This window comes from Pecten maximus, chromosome 15, assembly GCF_902652985.1.
Source record: "Pecten maximus chromosome 15, xPecMax1.1, whole genome shotgun sequence".
NCBI classification, from domain to species: domain Eukaryota; kingdom Metazoa; phylum Mollusca; class Bivalvia; order Pectinida; family Pectinidae; genus Pecten; species Pecten maximus.
The window spans coordinates 8,266,574-8,278,758 of record NC_047029.1 but is presented as its reverse complement, the minus strand read 5'-3'; the positions used below and the strand labels follow the sequence as shown (position 1 = coordinate 8,278,758).

Genomic DNA, 12,185 nt, shown 5'->3' with positions numbered 1-12,185 from the left:
TTATCCATTAAAAATTAGTTAAGGTAGATTACATATTAACATTTCCCCATTTTGGGATTTCTTCTTGGTACCATGCATAGAAGTCAACCCTTTTCTTATACAAATTAACATTAAAAAAATATAATTAATAACAAGAGGCCTTATATGGGCCTTAATGGTCACCTGAGTTTTTTATATATATTTTAGCATAATTGGCCCCTGTGACCTTGAATGAAGTTCAAGGTCATCCATTTGAACAAACTTGGTAGCCCTTCATCCCAGCATGCTACAGACCTAATATTGGATCTGTGGGCCTTTTGGTTATCAAGAAGGCTTTTGGTTATCAAGAAGAAATCATTGAAAGACTTTAGCATATTTGACCCCTGTGACCTTGAATAAAGGTCAAGGTCATCCATTTGAACAAACTTGTTAGTCCTTCATCCCAGCATCTACAGACCTAATATTTGGTCTCTGGATCGTTTGGTTATCAAGAAGCAGACATTTAAAATTTTTAGTATATTTGACCCTTGTGACCTTGAAAGAAAGTCAAGGGCATTCATTTGAACAAACTTGGTAGCCCTTTATCCCAGCATGCTACAGACCTAATATTGAGTCTCTGGACCGTTTGGTTATCAAGAAGTCATTTAAAGAATTTAGCATATTTAACCCCTGTGACCTTGAATGAAGGTCATCCATTTAAACAAATGTTGAAGCCCTTAATCCAAACATGCCGCCGGACAAAACACAATAGGTCAACTGACACTTAATGTCAGGTGACCTAAAAACTCAATAAAAAAATGTTTGATTTTAAAAACTTGATTTCTGTTTGTTTCTGTATTTTTTCCCCCTGACTCATTGGAGGTAATGGGATTTATACAAAATTCCTCCATTCCCCTGGAAGGGGAGAATAGGCAATATACAAAATTCCTCCATTCCCCTGGAAGGGGAGAATAGGCAATATACAAAATTCATTTATTCCCCAGGGAGGGAGGAATAGGCAATATACAAAATTCCTTTATTCCCTAGGAGGGAGGAATAGGCAATATACAAAATTCCTTTATTCCCCAGGGAGGGAGGAATAGGCAATATACAAAATTCCTTTATTCCCTAGGAGGGAGGAATAGGCAATATACAAAATTCCTTTATTCCCCAGGGAGGGAGGAATAGGCAATATACAAAATTCCTTTATTCCCCAGGGAGGGAGGAATAGGCAATATACAAAATTCCTTTTTCCCTAGGGAGGGAGGGAGGAATAGGCAATATTAAACTTAATACTAAACTTTTACAATGAGGGAGGCGTCTTATATTTTAGGACAAAATGCAGTATTGTATTGGTCAGTATTACGGTAAAAGACTGACCTTTACTTGTGGCCTTGACATGCATGATGTATGTACTGCCTTGTTGGATAGCCTCATTGTTTGGTTTTAAGACGAGTGACCGCTTGTTAAGACCTGTCAGCGTGGCACTCCACACCAGCACCATTGGGTAGTGAGCATGTTGTAGGATGTGTTTTTGCCTAGCAGGTTCACTTGGCCCAAACGTATCACTGATAACAGGGTGGTTTCCATTCTCTGACGAGTTTTCTGTGGATGACACAATAAGATAAAAAATAAAATAACTTTTCATTGAATTTATATCCCCTGCTTTCCTGAAAATGAAAAATTCTGTTGAACCAATTTTGAAGAAAATCTGCTAACATTTGCTGCAGTTATTTCATGGAAACAAAGCACAACAGACAGATGGACAAATCCGAATTACTATCCCCTATTTGGTAAAAGTGGGGGTAAAAAGCAGTAATGTTACTGAGCAAACTAATAATATAACACAGGTAACTTGAAAGCATTATCTTAATGTAAGCTCCAAGGACATAGTAAGTACAAATGTTGTGACCTAATTAAAGTTGATCTACTAATAAAATAACTAATTAGTGTTTTATAACCGGCAATGTATGACAATTAAATGGCACCAGTTGAGGCTGCAACAACACTAAATCTATATAGGTATACAGTTTACAAGCGTAATGAATCCTTCTGGGTAGCAGCAAAGACAGCGAAAACAAAGTCACAAAATATCTCCATGAAAAATAACGATAGTGAGATTAACACTGGTACATACCATTATCATCTACAGCTGGTTTTTGTCGATTGCCAGAGCTTATTTCTTCAAATATGTCGTTGTCGTAGGCTGTACAGGTGTATAAGAGAGAGATCATTAAAACAAACACACAAGACTTGGTGAAACATCAAGTGATAAATACATTTATTCAAAGTATTCAGGAGAAAGAGCATTTGAAATATCATTCTGGGAGACAATCTGACGCTCAATGACAATGTTACATGATACCATTATGAGATTAAAACATATGATCTCAAGTATACCGACTTGATTGCAATATATCAATGCCCAGTGATGACCTTGGCCTAAATATGTTATGTGTGGTCATTTTTAAGAGGTGCCGGCCTAGACTTACCTAAGTTATATCTATAATTGTCAACCTTGACTCATATTTTTTCTACCCATATGACACTGAAACATACAACCTTTGACTTTTCTAATTATAATATATTAATAAGACAGTACAAAGGCTTGATTGTAATGTCCAATGCCCAGTGAAGACCTTGAACTGTTTTTTTAAGTTACATGTAATAAAGCTACCGACCTTGACCAAACTAGGTTAAGTGCAATCGTGATGACCTTGACCTGACTGTACAATGTGAAATGGTGATGACCTTGACCTATCTGTACAATGTGTGATAGTGATGACCTTGACCTACCTGGGTTACGTGCAATAGAGCTACCCTCTTCACCAGGGCTTCCCTCCTTTACTTCAAACATGTCTGTGTGGGGATTAGGCTTTCGTCTGGAGCTTTCCACTCTTGTGTTTTCCTCAATTATTGGATCTGAAGAAATATAATTATTCTCAATTATTAGATTCTGAGAAATATATACCTCCTCAATTATTGGATCTGAGAAATATATACATCCTCGATTATTGGATCTGAGAAATATATACATTCTCAATTATTGGATCTGAGAAATATATACCTCCTCAATTATTGGATCCGAGAAATATATACATCCTCGATTATTGGATCTGAGAAATATGTACCTCCTCAATTATTGGATCTGAGAAATATATACATCCTCGATTATTGGATCATTTATACTCATCCTAAATTTGAAGAAATATATTCAACAATCAAACACAGATAATATTGTGTAACCAATAAGTTTATTGATATATAAAAAAGTAAAATAAAAAATGCTTAAAGAGATAATTAAGCTGACAGATAATACCCAATAACTACTAATTGTGTTATCTGAAGTATTCTGAGATAAACCTATCTATCTTTGACCATTATTTAAAGGTATTCTAGGCCTCTGATCTTTCCGGTACCATAAAAATTGTATCATGAAAATTGCAACTGTATAAAAGCAGGTTTTTAAATCAAAAGGAATTATTTAACTATGTGAATCTATAAAACTGCACGATTTCTAACTCAAGGTCTAGATGTAACACCATTAATCACTTTAAGCTAGATGTGCATACAAAAGAGAGACAACTCCTGCATTGCTGATGAACAATTCACTAACAACAAATTATCTTTAAAGGAAATAGAAATATCAGACAAAATTTCTGATGCAGTTCAACTTACTGTATATGTTAAAATGTGACTCATCTATATGAGATATATCTGCTGTGTCCAGGGTTTCGTGACCACTCTCCATGTTAGGAACATCTGCAGAATTCTGAGTGACAGGACTACTGTCCCTTCCGGGAATATCTTCTGTGTTCAATGTATTGTGCCTATTGTCCATTTGGGGAATATCTCCTGTGTTCAATGTATTTCGTCCATTGTCCATTTGGGGAATATCTCCTGTGTTCAATGTATTTCGTCCATTGTCCATTTGGGGAATATCTCCTGTATTCAATGTATTGCGTCCATTGTTCATTTGGGGAATATCTCCTGTGTTCAATGTATTGCGTCCATTGTTCATTCGGGGAATATCTCCTGTGTTCAATGTATTGTGCCTATTGTTCATTTGGGGAATATCTCCTGTGTTCAATGTATTGCGTCCATTGTTCATTTGGGGAATATCTCCTGTGTTCAATGTATTGCGTGGATTGTCCATTTGGGGGATATCTCCTATGTTCAATGTATTGCGTCCATTGTTCATTCGGGGAATATCTCCTGTGTTCAATGTATTGCGTCCATTGTTCATTTGGGGGATATCTCCTGTGTTCAATGTATTGCGTCCATTGTTCATTTGGGGAATATCTCCTGTGTTCAATGTATTACGCCCATTGTCCATTTGGGGAATATCTCCTGTGTTCAATGTATTGCGTCCATTGTTCATTCGGGGAATATCTTCTGTGTTCAATGTATTGTGTGGATTGTCCATTCGGGGAATATCTTCTGTGTTCAATGTATTGTGTGGATTGTCCATTTGGGGAATATCTTCTGTGTTGAATGTATTGTGTCCATTGTTCATTCGGGGAATATCTTCTGTGTTCAATGTATTGCGTCCATTGTTCATTCGGGGAATATCTTCTGTGTTCAATGTATTGTGTGGATTGTCCATTCGGGGAATATCTTCTGTGTTCAATGTATTGTGTGGATTGTTCATTCGGGGGATATCTTCTGTGTTCAATGTATTGCGTCCATTGTTCATTCGGGGAATATCTTCTGTGTTCAACGTATTGTGTGGATTGTCCATTCGGGGAATATCTTCTGTGTTCAATGTATTTCGTCCATTGTTCATTTGGGGGATATCTTCTGTGTTCAATGTATTGCGTCCATTGTTCATTCGGGGAATATCTTCTGTGTTCAATGTATTGTGTTGATTGTCCATTCGGGGAATATCTTCTGTGTTCAATGTATTACGCCCATTGTTCATTTGGGGGATATCTCCTATGTTCAATGAATTGTGTGGATTGTCCATTCGGGGGATATCTTCTGTGTTCAATGTATTGTGTTGATTGTCCATTCGGGGAATATCTCCTGTGTTCAATGTATTACGTCCATTGTTCATTTGGGGAATATCTTCTGTGTTCAATGTATTACGCCCATTGTTCATTTGGGGGATATCTTCTGTGTTCAATGTATTGCGTCCATTGTTCATTTGGGGGATATCTTCTGTGTTCAATGTATTGCGTCCATTGTCCATTTGAGGGAAATCTCCTGTGTTCAATGTATTGTGCCCATTATTCATTTGCGGGATATCTTCTGTGTTCAATGTATTGCGTGGATTGTCCATTTGGGGAATATCTCCTGTGTTCAATGTATTGTGTCCATTGTCCATTTGGGGTATATCTCCAATGTTCAACGTATTTCGCCCATTGTCTATTCGGGGGATGTCCATTCGGGGGATATCTCCAATGTTCAACGTATTTCGCCCATTGTCCGTTCGGGGGATATCTCCTATGTTCAATGTATTTTGGCCATGATCAGTTTTAGGTATATCTGCACTGTCCAATGTATTCTGTACATTGTCCATTTGAGGGATATCTGCAATGTCCAATGTATTTTGCCTGCTCTCCTCATATGGAATATCATCTGTATCAAGACTTCTTTCAATTGGGGGAACTTGCGCTTTATTCAATCTAGCATGACTACCATCTTTTTGGGGAATGTCTGCAGTATCCAATATGTTTTGTACATTATCCGATCCTCTCTTTCGTCCAGATATTAATCTACTTTCTTGAAATGTTATCGATGAAAACTCCTTTGCTCTAGATCTCCCTGAAAGTACAAAGAAAATCTGCTTTATTTTTATCATTTCTTGATAAATCAAATTATTTCCATGTGCTGTTACTAAATTTGTCCCTGCATGGTCATACCCTTCTGTAAAGCAACATATATATTGATGTCATGGTTTTCCAGGAAGCCTGAGCAACGTATATTGTAGCAAATGAAATAAAGGAAGAATGCTGGCTGTTGTGAGTGGTCTTAAACCTAACTTATTTATATCATACTTTCCAACAAGTGACTCAGGAGAATCTTTAAAATACACTAGACTGTATGAGAACAGGATTTATTCAAAAGAGACACAAGTGCCATAGATGGAAGATTATAGGACACATTTTGAGGCAAGATCAGAACATGTTAACTTGCTTAAGCAATACATGTGCCCTACCAGCCCCGCTAAAAATAGTAACAGTGGCTTTGACCTTGACCCAAAAACCTTGAAACTTTAATCTGATCTATAGCTACATACCTTGAAGCATGGCTGTGAAAATTGTGGAAAACTAATTGGACTGACTGTCAGATGGATGGACAGACAGGGAGGAAAACTATAGTCACCCTGGTTTCATTGATAGCGGAATAATAACTATGACCTTGACCCAAAAAGGGAAATGGAAAATAGGACAACCAAAGACAACATGGGGGCAAACGGTAGCAAGTTGGAGATGATTGCATGAGGTACGGACTTCGGAAGTAGAACGGAAGAGGTGGGAGAGCTCGGTGATGACCTTGTGGCACTTCGTAGATAGGTAACAAGTAATTCGATAAAAAACTGCAAAGTAACATTTATATTGCATATTTTCATTAGAAATACAAATGTACATCAAAATTTAAAGATATTATTGTCTATCCTTGCACTACAATTTGATGTAAAACGATTCACATTTTGTGATGAAATATACACAAATTCTCATGTGTATGAACATGCCTCACCTTCACCGTGATCCTCAATAGGGTAAAACAGACCGACAGACTGTGGTGTAGTTGTGCTAGTTTTTCTCTGATTCACTGTAGAGAAAGAAAATGTCATTTTTTGTATGTATACAGTGAAAGTATATGTCATTTTGCAAATATCATATCCACATTCAAAAATCATTTATTAGCTATCATCTCTCAACGTTCATTAATTGTCAATTAAGTTCACTAGTATCATAAGCATTTCAATTGGTATCAATAGTTTCAAAATGTAATAGATTTTACCCTATCTTAAGTCCATCAAAATTCCAAAATTTCTATTGTCCTATTTCGAGGTTTTGGTCAGCCCCTATGACCAATTTAGGCTCTTAACATCACAGACAAGTCCAAGAAGGACGAAACAGCTGTATTGATACAGCGTTTAATTCATTTTGCTCTACTGTTTCCTATATTATCAAATTGTTTTTAAAGGCGCTAAATTCTTTTGAGTCTTTTGTACAATCTTATAATGTCTTATACATATATTGATATGTAAGAAGATTTATAAAGGGGACATTCAGTATTTCTGAGTATCTGTCAGACAAATACCTTCCTCAGTCCTGGTATATTGCGTGTCTGCTGGAATCACTCTAGCATTGAAGTGGCTGGGATCAACATTGATGAGGACGGTTTTATTGGTGTGAACCAGTTTTGAGATGTGTGTCTGACCAGCGATGGCACATGATCGACTGAACTTATCATACCGGTGGTTCACATCACTCTGACCAAGATCAGGTACCATATACATCGTCCACTCATACTCAAGGTCGATGGGGTCACAGCTAGTACACACAGCCTGAAAGGACAGTGGCCAGTCCCAGTTGACCAGTGACTGCTCGCACTGGGGACAGTAGATGCTTAACCTGGAAAAAACACCATTTGTTTAATTCTAGTCTGTGATGTTAGCAAAAGCTAGAATCAAATAAAATAGATATTTTGAGTGTGGTTCTGTCAATATTAATTATTTCCAATTCAGACCAATGCCCAATATCAAATTCAGTAAATACATACAGTTAATATTTGATGTAGAAATTAATTGGTGCCATTTTAATTAAAAATTGATTAAGAGTAACAGTATTAAAAATTATTTTCCAAATAGTGATGTACATAAATGGTTCTAAGACCTTGGTTTAAAACTACAGTCAAGGATATGCAATAGAATATTACATAAATTTTTCCATCTTTCAGACAAAATCTTTCAATGAAATATAGCAGACAAAACAAAATGTTTTTCCATGAAATAAGAACAAAAAATATTTAAACAATAATTTTCATCAGTCAATTCCGAGTGAATCAAGCTAAAACATTATTCTTCCATTCAGTATTGTCGAAAACTTCTCAAAGGGCGTGATATATTGAACAGCTCTCAGACAAAATATATGTTCTATATTCTACACCTTACCAAAAGCAGGTATCTATGTCGAGCCCAAGACTTTTACGCAATAAATTATTCAGCATTTCTATATGTACAACTCCTAAGAAATATGAGGGTGATCCAAAAGAGCACATAAACTCTTTGCTATGAAAATAAACTGCAGTCTTTTTTGACAAATAAGATATTTATATTCTACCATTTGTGAAGGTGCACTTTACAGTGAGCGGTAATGTGGTAATATATCGTCTATCAAGAAATCAATAGACAGTGCTGATCACACAAAAATCACCAATACCTACTGCTTATAAGACTTACTCTAGTATGCGGCTGACGTGGATCATCTGAGAGCACTCCACGTGGTCCCTATTCTCTGCCATCAGTGTTAATGTCATCATGAATTCCATCTTATTCTCTTTCAGCAAGCCTCCCGGAAATGATATACGAACTGTATCCATGGTAACAGTATCTGTAAAATTTTCCTTGAAACAGGGCTTTCCTTTATCATAATCCACATAGCATGTCCAGTTAAACCTGAAGGAGATTCAGAAATAATCTATATTCATTCCTAGTTTCCTCTCCACCATTACCTTCCTTTAATGCTTACTTTTGGTCTAGCTAATGGTGTTTTCTCTCCATAATTCACGACAAAATTATCCTTCCATTTAAAGAAACGTATCAATTTTCACCATTACACAGACCCAGTATCACAGCGAAACATGCCAACACTAAGAATCTTATTTAACACAGTGAATATAAGGCAAAGGTTTACTAAATATATGTCCCACACAGATATTGAAGTTTATACAAGTATCATAAAACAGACATATTTAACATACCAGAAAATTAAACAATCTAAAATCTCACAGCTGAGTTAACATTCTGAATTTTGTCTATAAAATATATTCTGGACTAAAAGAATCTTACATGGGCCTGAACTGTGGACAGAGTTGAGATATCCTTGTGTAGCACAGGCCCATGGGGCCTGTACTGTAGATACATGGGCCTGAACTGTGGACAGAGTTGAGATATCCTTGTGTAGCACAGGCCCATGGGGCCTGTACTGTGGACAGAGATGAGATTTTCTTGTGTAGCACAGGCCCCATGGGCCTGTACTGTGGACAGAGATGATATTTTTCTTGTGTAGCACAGACCCCATGTCTAACTGTTTTACTCACATACTAGAAACAAGCAACACATTCTAAGGTGCTGTGAAACCTTTTAATCACGTCATCATCAATGTCCCATGAAATGTGTGTTAAAATTGATGACGTTATCAATTTGCAACATGGTTATCAGCGATAAATCTACATGCGCATCCTGCATCCTGTACTCGCAATTTTTTTAAAGGACCCATTAAATTTTCTTAAATGGGTACTTTTTTCACTGTGGGACCCACTGGTTTTGGTAATACAATTGAAAAGGACCCATGAAAAATAATCGAAGATTGATCACTGGGTTATGCAACATAAAATGATGACGTTATGCTACTGTGAATGGCATCATAGTGTGCGTCAGCTTTCTTTCTCTACCCATGTGAGATCAATTTATCGCACCCCTAGCAACCATGGGATCACCCTGATACCTAAATCATGATATAGTCAAATTTCCTTAATAGGTTCCCTTCCTCAATCAAATGCCTTTGAAACAAAAGCAGATATCTTGACCTAGGTAAAGATTATTTAAATTTAATTTTTCTTGACCTAGGTAAAGATTATTTAAATTTAATTTCTTTAACTGTTCTGGAAAAGTAGCTTTAAATAAAAATATGAAAAGGGATGATAGACTCACGGATGTTTGGGCTAAGTGAGCTAAAACAATGAAGTATTGATCAATTTACCTGAGTGACGATTGGCTGTTGGTGTCAGGGTCCAAGGAGTTTGCTCCATCCAGCACAATAAGACTGTCCCTTCTCACCTCTCTGTACAAACCTCCTTTGATGGAGCACCTGAGTGGTGTGGGGTCCACACTGACTTTTGTCTGACACTCAGAGTGTACGATTGTTCCCCTCACCATCACCTACATTAATATATATATATTATATTTAACATATTACATTCATATCACAAAGGTCATGGTAAACTATTATTTAACTTACTTGTCTTTCAGTGTCCAGGGGTTACAGTGATGTTTGTGAAAGTCAGGGGTTACAGCAATGTTTGTGAAAGTTGGGGTTACAACGATGTTTGTGAAAGTCAGGGTTACAGCAATGTTTGTGAAAGTCAGGGTTACAGCAATGTTTGTGAAAGTTGGGGTTACAGTGATGTTTGTGAAAGTCATGGTTACAGCAATGTTTGTGAAAGTCAGGGGTTACAGCAATGTTTGTGAAAGTCGGGGTTACAGCGGTTTTTGTGAAAGTTAGGATTACAGCAATGTTTGTGAAAGTCATGGTTACAGCAATGTTTGTGAAAGTCAGGGGTTACAGCAATGTTTGTGAAAGTCGGGTTACAGCGGTTTTTGTGAAAGTTAGGATTACAGCAATGTTTGTGAAAGTCAGGGTTACAGCGATGTTTGTAAAAGTTGGGGTTACAGCGATGTTTGTGAAACTTAGGTAAGGAATAATTCCGGAATATGTGGACACCAGTAACAGACTCCCTTATTTAATAAATCTATTTCAATTCCTCAACAAGGGACCTTAAGTCTTTCGCTAAATTGATCGAGCTTAAGTGAAATTCTCTCTAGTCGATCGAGCAGTGTATTATGGCTAGAATTTAACAGGGTTACATAAAGTAAGCAATAATATCTGTGTAGTTTGTACCGAGGAAGAGAAGATTCATAGCTCACCCATTACAATTCAAGCTAGGTAAAATATGCTAATTCTAGAACTTGTTTAAATAAGCTCATTCAAAATTTTGCTCAAAACTGGTAATTATTCACAAACTGATCAATATATATTTCCATCACAAGTAGAAATCCGAAATTGGCTTAATATGACTCATCCTTAAACAGACTAAATAGTTCCTCCATACACTAAGTGGAAAGAAATATTTCCAAATTGGTAGAATATAGATTATTGCCATAAATTATTGTACTAGACATATTTGAATTAATGAGAGAGTCCTGGTTTTAATTCTAGCAAAAGTGCATAATATTTCTTTGCAGGTAAATTTATAGTTAATCTGTGTGAATATCTGCAAGATATTGCCAAATTATTGCCAATTGCCTATCATAACTACATGTCTTTGCTATCATTTCCCAATAATTACTTTAGAGAGAGTGTGATGACATAAATATCTGGGAAAAGCAGATTAAAAAAACACAGACATGTTCAAATTCTGTCAGCTACTTGATCCCTAGCTTCCCTTTTATGATCCAATCTATGAGACAGACAAATGACCTGCACATAAAAATATGATACACCTACAGTTTAACATGACACTACCCCTACAGCCCAACATGACACATTGAAACACTTATACACAACACATTGACACATTGACACATTGACACAGTTAAACAAGCTACATCAACATAGTTTAACATGACACAATGTGCAGTTTAACATTGTTAGACATTCAGTATCAGTTGAACATGACATTCAGTGTCACAGTTTAACATGACATTCAGTGTCACATATTAACATGACATTTCAGTATCACAGTTTAACATGACATTCAGTATCACAGTTTAACATGACATTCAGTGTCAGTTTAACATGACATTCAATGTCACAGTTTAACATGATACTCACTCTCACAGTTTAACATGACATTCAGTGTCACAGTTTAACATGACATTCAGTGTCCCAGTTTAACATGACATTCAGTGTCAGTTTAACATGACATTCAGTGTCAGTTTAACATGACATTCAGTTTCAGTTTAACATGACATTCAGTGTCAGTTTAACATGACATTCAGTATCACAGTTTAACATGACATTCACTATTAGTTTAACATGACATTCAGTGTCCCAGTTTAAAATGACATTCAGTGTCCCAGTTTAACATGACATTCAGTGTCCCAGTTTAACATGACATTCAGTGTCACAGTTTAACATGACATTCAGTGTCCCAGTTTAACATGACATTCAATGTCACAGTTTAACATGACATTCAGTGTCACAGTTTAACATGACATTCAGTGTCAGTTTAACATGACATTTCAGTATCACAGTTGAACATGACATTCACTA

The 12,185-nt window shown here is 36.4% G+C and overlaps 1 protein-coding gene across 1 annotated transcript in view; it reads right to left on the bottom strand.

Moving 5' to 3' along the window:
- Positions 1–12,185, bottom strand: part of LOC117344137 (polycystic kidney disease protein 1-like 1) — a 166,798-nt gene that overhangs the window by 117,723 nt on the left and 36,890 nt on the right. The window contains exons 14-21 of the mRNA XM_033906785.1: positions 9,894–10,072; positions 8,372–8,587; positions 7,231–7,544; positions 6,661–6,735; positions 3,637–5,724; positions 2,755–2,880; positions 2,096–2,164; positions 1,339–1,563 (exon numbers count right to left, since the gene is read on the bottom strand). Coding sequence (XP_033762676.1) covers positions 1,339–1,563; positions 2,096–2,164; positions 2,755–2,880; positions 3,637–5,724; positions 6,661–6,735; positions 7,231–7,544; positions 8,372–8,587; positions 9,894–10,072 — 3,292 coding nt within the window. The remainder of the gene's footprint in view (positions 1–1,338; positions 1,564–2,095; positions 2,165–2,754; positions 2,881–3,636; positions 5,725–6,660; positions 6,736–7,230; positions 7,545–8,371; positions 8,588–9,893; positions 10,073–12,185) is intronic.